At 44.7% G+C, this 17,762-nt stretch overlaps 1 protein-coding gene across 1 annotated transcript in view; it reads left to right on the top strand.

The window, feature by feature from the left end:
• The window catches only part of sardh (sarcosine dehydrogenase), a 31,613-nt gene extending 14,130 nt beyond the window's left edge, over positions 1-17,483 (top strand). The window contains exons 12-21 of the mRNA XM_070850857.1: positions 1,638-1,721; positions 1,958-2,071; positions 2,444-2,582; positions 5,400-5,513; positions 6,179-6,326; positions 9,028-9,121; positions 11,249-11,411; positions 11,539-11,707; positions 12,288-12,423; positions 14,940-17,483. Coding sequence (XP_070706958.1) covers positions 1,638-1,721; positions 1,958-2,071; positions 2,444-2,582; positions 5,400-5,513; positions 6,179-6,326; positions 9,028-9,121; positions 11,249-11,411; positions 11,539-11,707; positions 12,288-12,423; positions 14,940-15,068 — 1,290 coding nt within the window. The 3' untranslated portion in view covers positions 15,069-17,483. The remainder of the gene's footprint in view (positions 1-1,637; positions 1,722-1,957; positions 2,072-2,443; positions 2,583-5,399; positions 5,514-6,178; positions 6,327-9,027; positions 9,122-11,248; positions 11,412-11,538; positions 11,708-12,287; positions 12,424-14,939) is intronic.
• The last annotated feature ends 279 nt before the right edge of the window (positions 17,484-17,762 follow it).

The raw sequence follows: 17,762 nt of genomic DNA on the forward strand, positions 1-17,762 counted from the left end.
CACACTCATTGCATTAGCGATGTTGTCAGCGTGTTTTGTAGATCATGATTGCTTTCTTAAATCTGTTTTATTTAGTCCCTGACACTTTTCATGCATAATTAACCGGGTTTTCTAAAGGACTTCTTCTTCTTGTGCAGAATGAGCGAAGGTACGGCAGGAAGGAAACTTAAAATCACACTTGTATATGGGACAAATATTGATTCAGTGTTTTGAAGACGGACACAAACATCATGTGAAAATCAGATCTTAAAAATACATTTTGAAAAGCAAACAACTTTATTTTGTTCCTTCTTAGTGTTTTAAGGGACATATGGTGCACAATCAGCAGCTCATTAGCTTTTTCTCCTCGGGAAGAATATGGTGATAAGTTTGTTGCTCTGGCAGGATTTAAGACTTTCAGATGTGTTTTGGACGGGACGGACAATTAGTGTTGATATCAATTTTAAATTCTCAATAATCCAAAACCAGGTGGCTTCCTTTTCATTACAGCATAATGAAAATAACACAGATTTAGTGTCGTGTTGTGCAACACTGTACCATTAAGACTTAATTCCTCACCGTCACAGCCAACACAAAGGACCTTAATTTGCATAATGACAGGTGTACGGTCAGGTGTTATCACGTTATGTTCACTGTGATTATTCCACCAGATTTCATGCTGGCCAGCCAGAGCACAGAGCCCTGCAAAGACACAAATAACTGCTCTGAGGTAGACGAGCCGCAGCTCACAGCAGAGCACAGCCCCCGGGAGGCTGGGCTGGTCCAACCCTCGACTACAAGCCCATTAGACCCCTGCTAATCACTCACGGAGCGCCATCACCTAGCAACTAGCCATCCTGCAGTAGGAGAGCCTCGGATACATATAGGGGTGGTGGAGAGAAGCAGAGTAAACACCGAAAAGGTTCAATCATTGGTTTTTTTTATTTTTAAATTGAGCTTCTGCTCACCGGTACTGACTCTTGCTCCTAATCATCACTGCATGTATTATGGCTAAGAGGTCCTCAAGGAGTCTGTGCAAATAATGAGACGGTCTGCTCTTAGGAGGCCATATGAGATTATTTGAGAGTACAAACAGGCCGTCTCTGACACGGCTGCTCACACGTTTTCTCCACCTCGGTAGCACGGATGGTAAATATAGCTCGGTGTGGGAAGTTTTGGCAAGAGACAGCTAGTTGCCTGCTCGGAGGAGAGCGCAGCAGAACATGCCTACCAACTGTGGGCAACTGTCAGCTTTAACAAGGAGGACGGCGAGCACTGAAATATCTCATTTCAACACTGTTCAAGAAATCAAGAGATGACGTGTGCTATATTTGAACTAATACGTACTGAAATAGATCACTGCTCACCACTTTGAATTTTAATATACAATGTTTGCTGGTAAGTTCCCCGTTAAGGTGATAAGGGGTCAGTGTTGTATTTAGAGCTCTCAAAAATGTGTTCGATTAGTGGATATGATGAGTGAAGTTGATAGATATGAGAATCGAATTATTACTTTACTATTATTGCTTCTAATGAAACTAAAAACAGCCTGATTGGTCAGCTCTGGTGGATGTCTTGGTGCAGGATGTTTTGGTGCAGTCATTCTCACTGCGTGGACTCTCTGCTGATCTTCTTGTGTGTGTGATTGTTTGTCGTAGGTGCTGACGGAGCAGGGCTGTGTGTTCCAGGAGAGACACGGCTGGGAAAGACCTGGCTGGTTCAACAAAGACGGTCCAGCTCCTGTGAGAGACACACACACACACACACACACTCAGACTGTACTAAAGTGCTTGGAGGTGATTTATAGACATGCACATATTGACAAAAAACAATTAAGATGCTCAGTTTTTCAGAACAGACCGACGATAGCGGACGACACTGACGTGGTGTGTGGCCCAGTGCTGCGTCCTCCTCTACGAGGAAACACTGATGATTAATTAGCCTCCAACTGTTTTTTGTTGTCTCTGTTCTTCCAAAGGTGAAAGAGTATGATTACTATGGGGCTTATGACATCAAGAAGAACGTGAGCTACAAATACAGCGACTTGCTGGGCAAAGAGTACACGTTTGACTTCCCCCCACATCATGACGTGGTAAGACACCGAGCACGAAGGTGTGTGTGTCAACATGTGTGTTATCCAGTAGAACAGCTTCCTGTTTTTGTCACACAACTTGATTCCTGATGAAGTGACAGCGCTGAGAGTCACAGAGGTTTATGGTGCACAAAGTGAACACCATAATAACTCAGAGAACAAAACCACAAGGGGAGAATTAGCAGCCTGACGTCAAAACCTCTCTGTGACTTCTCCCTCTGATTTCACAGTCGTGTTAGATTTTCCCTTCAAGGATCTGGCTCCAAATATACACAGTCATCTAAGAAATGTTTGGCAAAGAAAGGAAGGCGTTTGTATTTAATGTCAGGGTCTGTGTTAACTGGATGTGTGTGTGTGTGTGTTTAAATGCAGCTAAAGAGTGAATGCCTCTCATGTAGACACGGTGTGGCCGTGTTTGACATGTCCTACTTTGGAAAGTTCTATCTCACCGGACCAGATGCCAAGAAGGCGGCTGATTGGCTGTTCACTGCTGATGTCAACAAGAAGCCAGGTCAGTCTGCTGCACACACACACACACACACACACACACACACACAGACAGAGATGGGAGAAAAGATTGACAGAATGAAGAGGGCAGAAACATGGACAGAGGGACTAAACAAGATGCCAACACTTGAGCAAAGCAGTCTGCTTTCCCTCGCAGGCTTAAAATACCACTAACACTAAATGCCAGTACATCATCTCTCAGAGGTTGTGGTGAAAGTGGAGACGAGTCTGCGCTGCCACAATTTCGTACCTTATCACCCCCCACAGCTAAGGCGCCGTGACGGTCGTGTATTCTTTTCACGTTCCTTCATCCGCTGTCCGTTTTCACAGCTGGACAGGAGAAATGGCTTCTGTGTCCACAGCGACATCCTTTCAGAAACGCAGATCTGTCAGCCGACCTTCTCGGTGTGAGTGGGATTTGAAAGCGTCTGATTCTAGCGAGTGTTCCCTCCCCACAGATCTGACCCGTGAACGCTGAACAGGCTGAAAGCACCACGCTGACGGCACAAAGTTTTTAACACATAAACGTTCAGAAAAACTTTAGACCTGGTGACAGAGACAGGATGCACGTTGGAGGCTGGTTCTAAAATCGATGGCAGATCATCTTCCTGCCCTGTAATCCAGTCTCTTGTCAAAAAGAGGAGAGTAGAGGCTGATTTCTGTTGTGTCACAGGTAAACTCGTGGCCCAGGATGAATATCTTTTTATGAAGGACTCATGAAGGGAAGCAGTGGCTGCAGGCAAACTGCCACCAAAGGACGACTGGATAGCAGTTGTCGATAAAATGCAGCAGATGGAGAGACTGACCTTTTCTTTAAGACTACAATTTGGACAATATGTAAAACACTGGAGCAAATGGATGAGTCACTCTGAGGGATGTGACCTGCTCTCTGGATAGTTGGAACAAATGTTCATTCTAACCCATAATCTGTTCTATTTTTACTCTACCCTGAAAATACCTATAAAAAAGGAAAAAAAAGACAAACAAGGGAGGGGCCTCCACTTAAAGGTCACTTCTGTTCATGGGGAGCAGCTGTCATGTGTTACCTGACTGGAGGTGTCGTGTTTGAGGATGTTTAGCAGGCAGGGACGGCCTAATGAAAAGATGCTGCTGGTTGCATGATGGGAAAATTAGGATCCCATTGCAGTCATGGATGTATAAAAGAGAACTGGGTTCAGCCGTAAAGGTGGAGCTCTGCTCGTTCCTATGTAAGCTGCTCAGTGGCGCATGAAGCCAATTAAATCCAAAAATGAATCGTGCCGCCGTTTCAGACTTTCCAAATGTTATTAGAACAAATGGATCAAACTCTGAAGGTGAAACGAGTCGAACAAGTTTTGCAGGTTGTGATGCTCCGAAAAATGTGTCCATCATTTTACAGCTGCTTCTTTTCCAGGGCCAAACGGCATCACCTGACTGATCACACACTTTAGATTTATCAGTGATGATTCAATCAGCTACAGGTTTGAGGTTTTAGTCGTCTAATCACATTCATACGTGTCAGGAGATGAAAAACATGAATGTCAATAGAAATATATCACAATTTAAAGGAGTGTTGCACAAACTTACAATCAACAGACCTCAACAGTTACGAGAAAACTATCAAACATGATGTAAGTCATGAGGTGGGTGTTAGAGCTTGATGAGACACTAGGGGGCAACAGCCTAGCAAGAATATATAACATGTTTAATGTATAATATAAAAGGACTATGGGTAATATTACAGCTCTCGTGAGTCAAACTGATCCCAGACAGAGTCCGAATAAAAGGATAAGATAAACAGGAAAAGACGACGTGTCACATACAACCAAATGTCCTGGCCACAATGATGGGATGTCAGATGGTTTTACAGCCGGACTCATATCGGACTCGTATCGGGGACTGCGAGGGAAATACTAGCGAAGTCAGGACGTCCCGGCCTCTGCTGCATCTGTCTTTGGTCGATTTCGTGTTAGACGGATTAAAAACTTTCTGTAACTGAGGTGCCGGAATAACCCTTTAAGTGTGTTTACCTGTGTGATATCTGTAAATGTAATATCTCCTTTTCTGTAGCCTGTTTGGTTTCTTGTGCAAACAGCTGCTTGCACTGTATTACCCCCCCCCCCCCCCCCCCCCCCCCCCCCCCCCCCCCACACACACACACATACGACTGCAGCTTCTCAAACTTCTTTGTTGTGGCAGATGATGCATCTGCTGACCTTCATGTCTGTCACACTCTCTTCCTGCCTCCAGATAACATCATATATACATCAGCCAACACTGGTCACAGAATATTGAAAGTCTCTTTTCTGTTCTATCACTGATGAATGAATAAATAAGAGCCGACTGGGGGGCATATTAGCACGTCACCCCGTCCTTTGGCCAGCACTTGACAGAAGACTCATCGTTTTGTCTCTGCTTATTAGATGCAGACTACATTCATTACATAGTTATTTTGGTGATCTTCTCATTAGGAGCATCTTTTTTAACTGATGTTCTCAGCAGTCATCATCGCAGCTCTGACGGGGTTCATATTTCAGCCGTTTCCTTGGTTACTATTTTATAAAAAGACGAGGTTCACGTGTCGTCAGGGCGAGTGTGTTCTCTGCAGGCAGATATCGATAATGAGTCCTCCTTAAAAACAACAAGGTTATAGAAGAGGTGTAAATACACACACACAGCTTACGAACCAGGTTACTCTCAGAGAATCGGTTAGCAGCAGCAGTTTGACCTCAGACTCTGGTTCATTTTTTATTCTCAGGTCTCCGCCGGCTCGGTTCCAGGACGCTGCACTCAGAGGCAGCAGTGAGGGTGAATAGTTAACGGTTGTTTGTGCGTCCTTCAGGCTCCACTGTGTACACCTGCATGCTGAATAAGAGGGGGGGGGCGGAGGCTGACCTGACAGTGAGCCGACTGGAGCCCGGCGCCTCCAACCTACCCCTGGCACCGGAGTCCAATGGTGAGAGGCCGGGAGTGTGTGTGTGTGTGTGTGTGTGTGTGTGTGTGTGTGTGTGTGTGTGTGTGTGTGTGTCATTCCACCACTGTTGTGTTTTATCTGTTGCGTCTTCTGTCTTTCTTCTGTTCATTCCTCTGTCTCCATCTTTCTGTTTATCTCCTCTGTTCGTTCTGCTGTTCTTTATCCCTCTCAGTTCGTTGTCATTTTATCTGTGTGACATCACTTATTTGTCCTCACCAGTCACTCTCAATGTCACTGTGTTGTTGCTCTACTGTTTGCACCCATTGTTGTGTTTTGTTATTCAGTCCTGTCACCTGCTTTTGTGTGTTTTTCTGTGTCCTTATCCACCTTTTGTACCTTTTTTTTTTATCATTTTCAATACGCTTTTAAAAAAGAACCAAAGGGAAACTGGTGTATGAAAGGGAGAATAAGGAAAGAGGTGCAGAAAGGCTTGAAGCTGCAGCATCTCCTGCTGCTTCTTCGCCTGCTCTCCACCAGAAACCCTGAAACATAATCAAATAAACAGAGTCTCCAGTTTGAGTCCAGATGAGGCGGGGGCCATTTTACCCCCAGGGGCACCATTTATAGCATGTACGATATGTCTGTTTCCTGTCCGTGGTATTTGTCTGATGCTCGATCACCACTTGTCTCCTCTGCCTGGGCTCCAGGTGATGCCTACTACCTGGCCATCGGAGGCGGCGTAGCGGAACACAACTGGAACCACATTAAGACGGTTCTGCAGGACCAAGGCTTCCGCTGCCAGCTGACGGACCACTCTGAGGACATGGGGATGATCAGCATCCAGGGACCCAAGAGGTGAGGGGGTGGGGCTACGAATGAATGGAGACATTGTGGTGGTTTATATACCCAGGTGAGAAGTGCACAATAGGAGTGAGTGAGGACAAAGAACTGTGGGGAGGAAAAAGAAAAAGTAACTATGATTCACGGCCTGGACAAACAGTGGGGAAACGAGGACGAGCCGTTGGATCGATAAGGATGGAGAGGTTAAGAGCCTGCTCTCTAGACTTGGCCACTGGGGAGTGAGTGCAGGGACGGAGGTGGACTGGAAACAGGAGACAGAAGCAGGAGGTTCGGCCTTAATTCTGCAGTTTAAAGCAGCCAAAGGCTTTTTCGTGATGCTATAAAGAAGACTGAAATCTGTTTTTGGTCTGAGTGAGTGATGATGATGAAGATTACTCGGAGCAGTTGCTGTTCTGTTTCCACCTCAGGTCAGAGGTTCGTGGGTTTAAGATCCCCGACGACACTGATCGCCACTACGTTTCCAAGACCGTTTCCTAATTACCATGACGACCAAGGTGTTCATGTCCTCGTGAAGATGATCCCTTAACTTTCCATTTAGTGCCACCATCAGGTCAAAGCTGCACTTTGTGTTAATCCATTAGTAATTATACAGTTAGGTTTTAGGGTAACTGTAACCTCATACTACATCCTCAGTCTCAGAGCTCAGTGTGATATCAGAGCCTGGATTGTTGTGTTAAATAAAACGGTAATCCCACAGACGGAGCTATCTTCCCCGTGTCAGCAGCACAGGTCAGCAGGCCCCAGCCTCTGGAGAGGGGGGAGGTGACCTGTGCTGTTTAGATTTGCAAACGTGTGTAATTAAAAGACTCCTTGTATGTTGCACTTGTTTTTGCCATCTTGTTCTCTTCACAGCAGCGACTGCAGTGACTGCTGAGACCATGCTCCTCCTCCCTTTAACTTTTAGATTCATCAGAAAATGACTGCAACTGAAACTTGTTTGTATCCTGATCCATCAGATCATCTCTTGGTGTTTTTTCTCTCATTAAGGATGAGAAGTGGTGCTCTGAACAGGCGAAAGTGGTGCTGCACATTGGGACGGGGGGTGAAGTCCCAGCCTGTCACTTTCTTCTTGCTTCCTACAGCCTTCCTTTGTTCTCTGTTTAGAGAGCAGACCAGGCCACGTCTACCTCCAGCCGTTCTCATTCTCTGAACTCCTCATCTATCTTTTCTTCCCTCTCCTCCCCAGCTCACCGCCCTCCGTCTTTGTTCTTCCTCCGTACCCGCAGCAGGGTTAGGCCACTCTGCTCCCAGTGTGGGCCCAGTCGATTTCTTCTCTTTCAGGTTTCTCTCATCTTGTGTTCTTCTAAGTTTATTTTTCTCTTCATGTCTCTGTAGATCTTATCCACTTCTTCCTCCCCGCTCCTTCCTCTTTGCTCAGCCGACATTCTCAGTGTCCTCTTTCCCTTTTTCAGATTCTTCTAACCTTCTCATTTCTATTGCTTACGTCAAACCAGAAGTCAGTGCGTCACCAGCAGAAATGTGTGCTTCATTATAGATAAACACACTCGCACACACACACACACACAGTAGGATGTTGATTACGAAGCTCATTGAGGCTTCTTGAGCATCCAAATTGCACTCAGCCTCTGAGTGTCTGTGTGTGACACACACGAGGATTGTGTGTGTGTGTGTCAGTAAAATAAACTAGATTGGCATCTGCATCATCTCTGTGCACAGAGCTGTTACGGTTCTCAGCTCCTCCCCATTGTTTCTGCCACATACTGTATGAGGAATCTGCAGAAAATCGACCCGCCAGTGTTTGGGGTTTGTTTTCTTACAAAGCAAATTGATCTCTTTAAAGCTTGAGGAGAGAGAAAATTACAGCGTTTATGGAAATGCATTTGTCTCCAGTTTTCTCTCCCAGAGTAGCCTCGTTCCAATTCTCCGGGGAGTCTGTAAACTCGCAGCTTTTCTCTCACATATCTTGGCAGGAAACTGGTGCACCACTGTTTGCTTTGTAATCATGAACCTTATTTATAATATATGAAATTATGAGATCTCATGGAAGAGAGCTCTGTCTCTCCAACACACACACACACACACACACACACACACATGCAGCTGATTGGCCTTGCTCTCGGGCTCTTGAGTTCAGTGAACAAAGTGTAGGGGAGGAACTAGAGAACAGCCTGAAGGAAACATCAGCTTCTCACACTCACACATACATGCATGCCTGCACACATGCATATATGCAAGAAATGTCTCATCCCCACATTCCTACATCCAACTGTGACCACATCGATTGCTGTTACACCCACCAACATGTTCAGTACACACAAACGTAACCTGAACCCTTCCCCAAATATCTTCAGTCCTGGCTTGATGCCACACTGCTTCAAAAATATCTCCCAGAGAGGGCCTCTACCTGCCCACTCACACACATACGGGCCGCAAAGTAAGCTAAACTTAGTCCTTTTTTTCTGTTGACTCATCTTTATGTAATATTGATTTTAGTGTGTGTGTTTGTGGGAGAAGGAGAGATGGTACATTTCTGCAGCAAATCCAGCAGCTGTAGTTTTGTAGTAACGTTTTCCTGAAATTAAAAAACAATCTGATGAATTGAGCGTTAAAAAGCCTCCAGATTAAACGTGTTTCACTGCAAATGCAAAACATACTGACCGACTACCTGTGTGTGTGTGTGTGTGTGTGTGTGTGTGTGTGTGTGTGTGTGTGTGTGTTTTCTCATTCTGTGCAGTCGAGAGGTGCTGCAGGAGGTGTTGGACACAAACCTGAGCAACGATGCTTTCCCCTTCTCCAGCCACAAAGTCGTCAACGCAGCAGGGCATCAGGTGAGAACACACACACACACACACACACACACACACACACAGACACAGACACACACACACACACACACACACTTGGTGCCTCAACTCATTTCTGCAGTAATTGGATGTGGTACATTTGTCAGCTTCAAAATAACCCCGTCAGTGACAGTTGAATAAAAAATGCAGTTGATTTAAAAAAAAAAAAAAAAGAAATCTATGCAAGTCACATCCAGTGGAGTGAAACAGTTTATTATTTCAGGGTTTAGTCAGGAGAGATTGAAGGGCTCATGTCTCCAGGCGTCCCTGTGTCTGACTTAGATATCAAGTCTGTCCACATCTTTTGTTTTTCTCTCCCTCTTTCTGCCTTCTGTCTCTTCTCACTTTGTCCCCTGAGGCCCAACAACTCCAAACTAAGTTTATAGTGCTGCTGTTTTCAGGCACTGGGGAGATCACATGCTTCTACCTAGCTGTCTCATTTCCCTTTAACTTACACACGGTGCTGTAAGCTAACGTAGCCTCTCAGGTTGACCTCTACACTCCTCCTGGCCTCGGATCAAAAAGAGCGTGTTGTACCGGCACACGCTGTGACACATATGTCCATACACACTCTCGCTCTGTCTTAGCTGCTCTTGCATGAATTATGCAATGCTCCAGTGACTGCAGCACCTTCTCACAGCTCCGTGTTAGTGTGTGTGTGTGTGTGTGTGTGTGTGTGTTGCTGTGTTCCAGCTGGTTGCTGGCCTTGTTTGGGTGACATTTTAATGGCTGCACTGCTGAGAGAACAGCTCTCTCTCTCTGCCCTCTACCACCCTCATAGCTCATTAGAGTCTCTCCATCACTCTCTCTCTCTCTAACTTGCCAGTTGAAGTGTGTGTGCAGTCATATGAATTCATGTTGATATGCATTTTTGTAAATTCATGAGTGACCGTGTGCATGAGGGCTGCATGTGTTTCTGTGTGTTGAGGTTTGTCGCCTGTGTGTCTGCTGGAGTGTGTGTGTGTGTTGTGCCTCCATGTAATGTCCTCCCAGAGTTTGGTGGTGTACATATGGGGCCCAGGGTGATCCCTGGCTGCCCAGATGGCCCGGCTGTCACAGCACCCGCTGAGGAGAGAAAACTCACTCCTCGTGTTTCACTCCCTTCCACAGTTTCCCACTTCCTCTCTCTCCGTTTCCTCTTCTTTTTTGCTCTCCCTCCTCTTTCTCATGTACATATTTTGTTGCATCTCCCTCTGATAATCTCATTTCGTTTCTGTTGTGACTATGAATAGCGTGGCAGATGCAGGAAAAATCCAAATTCAAGGGAAACTTTACATGTGATGGAATTAAAAGCAGAAAGTAGTCTGGTGGAAAGACCGTAGCTGCTGCTGCACACTGCATACTGTAGCATGGCTCATCCACTTCGTCATCCTGCTGGCTCACTTGTCTGCCACATAAATGTGCACACACCAGTTTTTTTTACATCACAGTGAGTGAGTGAGTGCAGCAGGCTGTTCATTTAACTCGTGTGCATCATAGAGATGCAAGAGAAACGTAAGAAGAGCACAAATAAGATGGCAAGATGCCTGCTGCACAGTTTTCATAGATTTTAAGACGGACACACTCAAGCTGGCGGTTATTGTTCCACAGCTGCCGAGCACTTCACTACAGCAGCCTGGGGGGGTTCAGGGGACTACTTTCTGTGTTTACTTGCAGTAGGAAGGACACATTATTTAGGTGATATCAGGCTTGAATTCTTTGCCCCGTTCAACTTTGTTCTTGCTGCTTTCTCCTGCTGCGAAGGTGTTTAGATGACCAGTGATGAGAATAACACCTTTTCCTTGTGACTGGTAGCGTCTCCTCTTCTTGTCTGTCACCCTGCTCCCTCCCTCCGTACCCTCCTCCCTTCATCTCCTTAACCTCCAGTGGTGTTTTTTTTTTAATATTGTTCAAAACTTTTGGGCACAATATTCAGTTTGAAAGGGAGATTACAGTTTCCCTGTTTCCCCATTATCTCCTCCTTGCATCTGTTCTGTTCAGATTCATGTCTGATGTTTTCACTGTGTGTGTGTGTGTGTGTGTGTGAGCACAAGCAGAGGCCTGGCAGCCTGCTGCTCTACGTGCCTTCCTCCGTCTCTCTAAGCCTCCTCTCCATCCCTCCCGGCCGTCTAGGTGCGAGCTATGCGTCTGTCATTTGTCGGAGAGCTCGGCTGGGAGCTGCACATTCCCAAAGAGTCTTGCCTTCCGGTCTACCAGGCTGTCATGGCTGCTGGCGCAAAGCACGGCATCATCAACTCAGGCTACAGGGCCATCGACTCGCTCAGCATCGAGAAAGGTTAGGTTTAGTGAGGGATCATAAATAATTAATCCGAACACACAAATCCAGCTCAGGTAGAGCGTGAAACAGGCTTTTGCTCACGTCTCCACTCTTCTTTTGCCCTTCGTCCTCCTCCCTTCTTCAGGGTACAGACACTGGCACGCCGACCTTCGCCCAGACGACACCCCCTTGGAGTCGGGGCTGGGCTTCACCTGCAAACTGAAGAGCTCGATCCCGTTCCAGGGCCGTGATAGGCTGGAGAAACAGAAGGAGGAGGGGCTGAGGAGGCGCATCGTCTGCTTCACCATCGACGAGTCAGTAAAGCAGGAGTTCCTCTTCCAGTCTGGAGGAAATGAGCTTCAAACTTTAGGAGAAGAAGAAAATAAAGCTTCCTGTGGTGAAGCCACAGATAGACTTTCTTAACACAAAACTTCAGGGAATGGTTTTAATCAGAGAACAGAAGCTGTAATATTAATGCATTCACCAAGTTAAAGAATGACCATGTGTGTGGTTTGCTCACCTGAGGCCTGATTTAGTGTGAGACCCAGATGAAAACTTTATCTGAAAACATTCAAACTATTTGACTCAATTTATATTCTAAGATGTAATTACACTCAACTCATGGTTCAGTTATTTTTAATGTTTAATCTTGAGCTGTAGGGTGACGCCCTCGAACGAGCTGAGCAAAATCTGCAAACCAGATAAACACACGCTGGTTAAACTAAAAATAGATGTGTTTCTGGGTTTACAGGTGGGAAATACATGAACCTTTTAAACATGAAAACATATTCAGTGTGGGCCCAAACGTTTCATCTAAAATGAAATAAATATGAGTAAGATGCTTCTGTGAGACTTAAATGAAACGGGTCATGTTTCTCTCTTTGTCTCTACCAGGAAAGTACCGATGTTTGGTCTGGAGGCCGTTTTCCGTGACGGCGTTCCTGTTGGTCACCTACGGCGCTCTGACTACGGCTTCTTTATCGACAAAACTATCGGTTATGGATACATCCGCAACCCTGATGGAGGAGTGGTAAATACCCTCAACACACAACTCTTACACATGTTTATCCACTCACTGTACCCCAAAATCACCCTCTTCTATTGTTCTGTCTTTAACACATTCAGATCTGTTTCATATTCTCCCTTTTCTTTAAATCAAGTACATGTTTTTCACAGGGTGATTAGATCGTCCCACTGATGATGATACACCGTCTCATGTTCCTAATGCTTGGAACGAGTACATACAAACAGCCGTTATATCGCTCTCTTTAAAGCCACCAGACTCCATTGACAGAAACAGTCATTTTACCTCACAGAACACAGAAGTTGCTGCTCAGCCGCTGCCTCAGTCAGGTCACGTGTTTGTGTTGTTGTGTGACTTCAGTGTTTCTAAGAGTTAGTTTGAATCCAAATGAATTTATTAAAACACCAAAGTCACAGTAACTAAACTAGCAACTCACATGTCCTGTTCTCTAAAATCCCTGTTTTAGTGAATGTAGTCTGGTGTGTGTGCTGTTTGTGGTTAAACCAAAAGGATCTTCCAGGTCTCTCTCTGTAGGGATCCTTTCCATGATGCTGTCACACACTTAGAATAACACTCTGAGCCTGTCACTGGATCAAACAAGCTCTTTTAGTGGACCTACTGTGATCAGGTGCAGTTGTCCCAAAGGATCACGTTGCAGCCATTGCAGCCCGTTTGGTGGCTGCTGGCTGAGGTGATCTACTGGACCAGTTCCAACACTTTTACTACCTACCAGTCACTCACACACCAGGGTATGAACAAATAAGGCCCAGGTGTAAAAATACTGAAGTTACCTTCAAACCAGAAAAACAAAGTAGTGACTTGGTGTTGTTGTCTTTTACGCTGATAGAAGCATCATTCTTCTGTTTTATCTGTCCGGTCCCAGCGCTCTTTTTACACTGAATAATACGTTTTATTGGCCAGCATGCCGTTTTATCAGTGTTTCTCTCCTGATAATAACACAGACACACACAGAATCATAGATGGGACATCAAACAGGAGGATGGAGGCAGCAAGAGAGACACAAAAAGTTGTTGGTCCAAGCGGCGTCTTCAAAGGCTAACAACACTTTTTAGATTCTGAAAAATAGAACAATACCTCTGTGATCTGTCACAGATGAGTATTGATGAGTGTGTGTTCAAAAGATGCACATGCTATGATCGTGTGTGTGTGTGTGTGTGTTGGGACGTCTGCCTTTGTGTTTGCATGTGCTCACTTATTTAATATCCGTCCCTGAGTTGAGACGGCAAAATGAAGCAGGTCGACTCTCTGCTTTGCGCAGCACTCGCACACATGCTGACACGCGAGCACAAAGTTTCTTTCTTGGTGCCAGAGCTCTGTGGTGAAGTGGGGACACCATTACAGTGTTGGCAGGTGCTGTTTGCAGTCGGGTGTGTAGCCAACAATACCATTTGCACCTGGGTGTGAATAGACACTTTATCCCCACGTTTCAGTGGCTGGAAAGAGAATATTTTGTGTTCACTGAGCCCTGCCTTTAATTTTATATTTGATTTAATTATTTAAACCCAAACCAAGATCTCTCTGATAATAATATAAGAACTGAATTAAATACAGAAAATAAGTGATGAGTCCTCTCCATCTGGATTGGTCGTGCACTGGCTCAGTGGTTTAGGTAAACGGCTACATAGCAGCCAGCCTTCTGGCTATTTGCACCCTTTACAATGTACCCCCCCATTTCAATGGCTGTCTGACCGAGCGCTGTGCATGCATCAGTGGTGTGTGACGAGTGTGTGCGCTCAGTGTTTTGTGAAGTAAATTCACTCAAGTCAGAGTGAGAAAACAGTCGTAGCCTCTTAAACTTCTGCGAGAACTACAGATCTATTTTATTGGCAGGACGGAATAAATCATAGAGCTGCAGAAACACTGTTTACACCGTCACGTGCACATGACTAATGCCTGATATAGATTGAACTTCGGCTTTTAACACACCGGAACTCTGAATACAGTCAAATTCAGGTGAATTATGGATCCTCCTGTCGGTCGATGTTGTAACTAGCCTCTGGACTGTCTCAGTTATTTCCGTGAGTGTGTAACACTGAGAGAAGGGCCGTCAGCGCGGGTCCTTGTGTACCTGCGCTGTGATGTCATGTCCCTCTGAAGCCTTCAGCATGAAGTAGTAAAAACTAAGTGGTGATGAGAAGGAGCTCTGTGTGTGAGAGAGACGGAGTGGCAGATCAGCGGGAGAGCTGCAGGGAGGGAAAAGGGAGTCCGTCAGTGAAAATTAGCTCTCTCGGTTACGAGGGAGCTGACATTGACTCATGAGTGAATGAATTGCTTTCAGTGTTTTATAACTCCGGCACGGCTCTCCTGTCAGATATGAACGCCGTGAAATCGTCCGTTCTGGAGTGCTGTGCCACTTGAGAACGCTATTTTTACAAAGAGTGTGGATTAATTAAAAATTCCCTCCCCTCCCTCCTTTTCTTGCTCATATCCCTCCGTCATTCTTTTGGCCCCCTCGCGCCTCATTTTCACCTCCTCTCTCTCTTCCTTTATTCCTCTATCAGGTCAGTGCCGATTTCATAAAGAGCGGCGACTTCACCCTGGAGAGGATGGGCGTGACGTACAAGGCCAAGGCCCACCTCAAATCTCCATTTGACCCCCAGAATAAACGTGTCAAGGGCATTTATGATTGAAGAGGACTGCACATGTGAAGCTGGAGAGAAACACCGCGGCCGGAGAACGAGGCCGAGAGAAGTGCAACAGTTTTCTGTTTTTTCATGTAGGTGCAGCTGTTTTAGTCTTAAATGTTAATGATTTCATGCCAATTAAATCTGTGATTTGATAGGACTGGAGTGGATGTGAGGGACGTTTTTGGGCTCAGTTTATATATTGTCTAAAATCTGAATCATTTTAGCCAGTTTTAATAATAGAAACTGAATCTTTGCTTGTGTCAAATCAGGCTCATTCAGATCGGGGCATGTATCTGTGGTGAGGTTTCATGTGTGATTTTAGGCCTGTATAGAAAACGGTGCTAAGCTTTAAAGAATAACTTTTAAACCTGGGCTCTGTTTTTACATATCTTGGTTTTGAAATGACTAGTAGGTACAAAAAACGTTTCTGAGTGTGTGACAGCATCATGGAAAGGATCCCTACAGAGAGAGACCTGGAAGATCCTTTTGGTTTAACCACAAACAGCACACACACCAGACTACATTCACTAAAACAGGGATTTTAGAGCTGCTGCTCTGCTGCTGCCTCCATCAGGTAGTTTAATTAGTTATTTGTGTGTTACACAAACATGTTGGATCTGAACTAACCAAAGTCACACAATAACACAAACAAACAGTTGTCCCGAAGGATTATGTTGCTGCCTTTGCTTCCTGTTCTCAGCTGCAGGCAGAACTGATCTACTGGACCAACTCCAAATAATTTTGTACCCAACAGTCATTTTGAACCCAAAATACATAGAAGTAGGGTCCAGTTATCCTTTAAGACTAGTTAACTCAGGAAGTCTGAATCTTTCCTGCAGGTAGCAGCAGCAGTGAGCCTGAGGAATCATTAGCATGATTACAGGTGTGGAGTAATGTTTTATATGAAGCACACACAGCCGCTGCTCTCACTAAACACACAGTCATAGAGGGTAAATACTTTAAATTCTCATTTACTAACTGGGACTTCTTTGTATTTAAGCTTGAGAGAAAACTACTGTAGGTCCTTATCAGCCATTAGTTCTAATTCTGTCCGTACAGAGCGCCACATTATATAATGTAGTGATGTAATATTTCATGTGTAATTTATCCCATGAGGCCACAGAGCAGCATATTAGGGGATGGAAGTATTGTCAGAGCGTTCACTCTCCCTCCAGGCAGTCCGTCAGATTACAGCGGCTGATGTTTGTACCGATAACAATGACTAAAAACAGGGTTTGCCTGCTTGTATGGTATCTAAACGTGAGGCAGAGTGTTTATCAGAGTTGGAGGGAGAGAAAAACACCCCGCGGCACAGAGAACCAGCCGGGGACAAGGCACCGCCGGAGAGAAATGACAGAAAAAGACGAGAGTTATCAGAAAGCAGCTGTTACAGATAGAACCCCCATGTTCTCTGATCCGTCCCCCCGTCGCTGTGCTCTGCGGTGATAAACTGCTGCTGCTTGCTGCTGCTTGCAAACTCGACTCTCTTAGTCTTGGTCGTTAACTGGATGCATTGGTTTTTAATAAGCTGATCTACTAATTCTTCGTAGCTCTCACTTCACACACTTTGACACTTCTGTTTTCACTTTTATTGTGAAGCACCTGCTTTAAAAAAAACACACACACAGTGGCCTCATTAATTTAAACTCTTTTAACATGAAGAACTGTGACTTAATCAGCTGTGATGTGCTCGTTTAGCTCGTTTAGCTCGTTTAGCTCGTCCACAGCTGATTTACGTGAAGATGTTTTCGTTAACTCTTTGTTTTAACACGAGCTGAACACAAAACGCAGTGACATAGTTTTTATTGAAACGCTGGATTATTAATTAGATTAGTGTTTAAATCCACGCACACTAACAGTTTAATCCAAACGGTAACAAAAGTCATTTCACACACACTTTGTGAAGAGCAGCCAAAGACGGAGGAGACGTTTGTTTGTAGAGCTCCAACTTTCCACTCAGATGTGTTGAGCACAAAATGTTTACTAATGTGGGATGATGCATTGATTCTGCCCAGAAGGCCATTAATCACTGAAATGGTTCGTCTCAGTAGTGGCTCAGGTTAATAACAAGATTTATATGGTAAATGTGAAACAGGCCGATAAAACGGCATCACTGCCGGAGCTCTAACACAACATGTTCACGGGCTTTTTCTTGATTAAAACTCGGTTTACAGAGTTTCTCTTCCTCCTGCGGTGGGATGTGAGTCCTGCTCAGGTCTCTGTGATGAAGGTGAAGCTGATTCTAAAGTAAAACATCTCAATGCTGAGCTTTTAAATATGATTCTCACCGTTATTATTCTTGTTACTATTGTCTGAGGAGTATTTTTATGACCCGAGCAAAGAAGAAAAATAACCATCACTCCTTTATTCTGTCCAATGCAATTTGTGTATTAATAAATTCCTTTTTAACTGCCATAACTTTGTGACATTTATTATTTTAAACACACAAATAATACAAGGACGGAGGAAAAGTCAGTCACTGTAGAACTGTTTTATTACAGACATTCACCAACTAAAGTCATTTAATCTAATAGTCTTAATGATGCTCGTTATCACAATCATGGGGAGCAAAACAGAAAACAAATGTGACATGGTAGTAAAATCATTATTTAATTTACTTTAAAGTAACTCTGCAAAAGTTAACAGCCAACAGTTTCCCAACATGTTTGTCCTCCAATGTGTTTGTTACAGTTGTGA

This window comes from Pempheris klunzingeri, chromosome 19, assembly GCF_042242105.1.
Source record: "Pempheris klunzingeri isolate RE-2024b chromosome 19, fPemKlu1.hap1, whole genome shotgun sequence".
NCBI lineage: Eukaryota > Metazoa > Chordata > Actinopteri > Acropomatiformes > Pempheridae > Pempheris > Pempheris klunzingeri.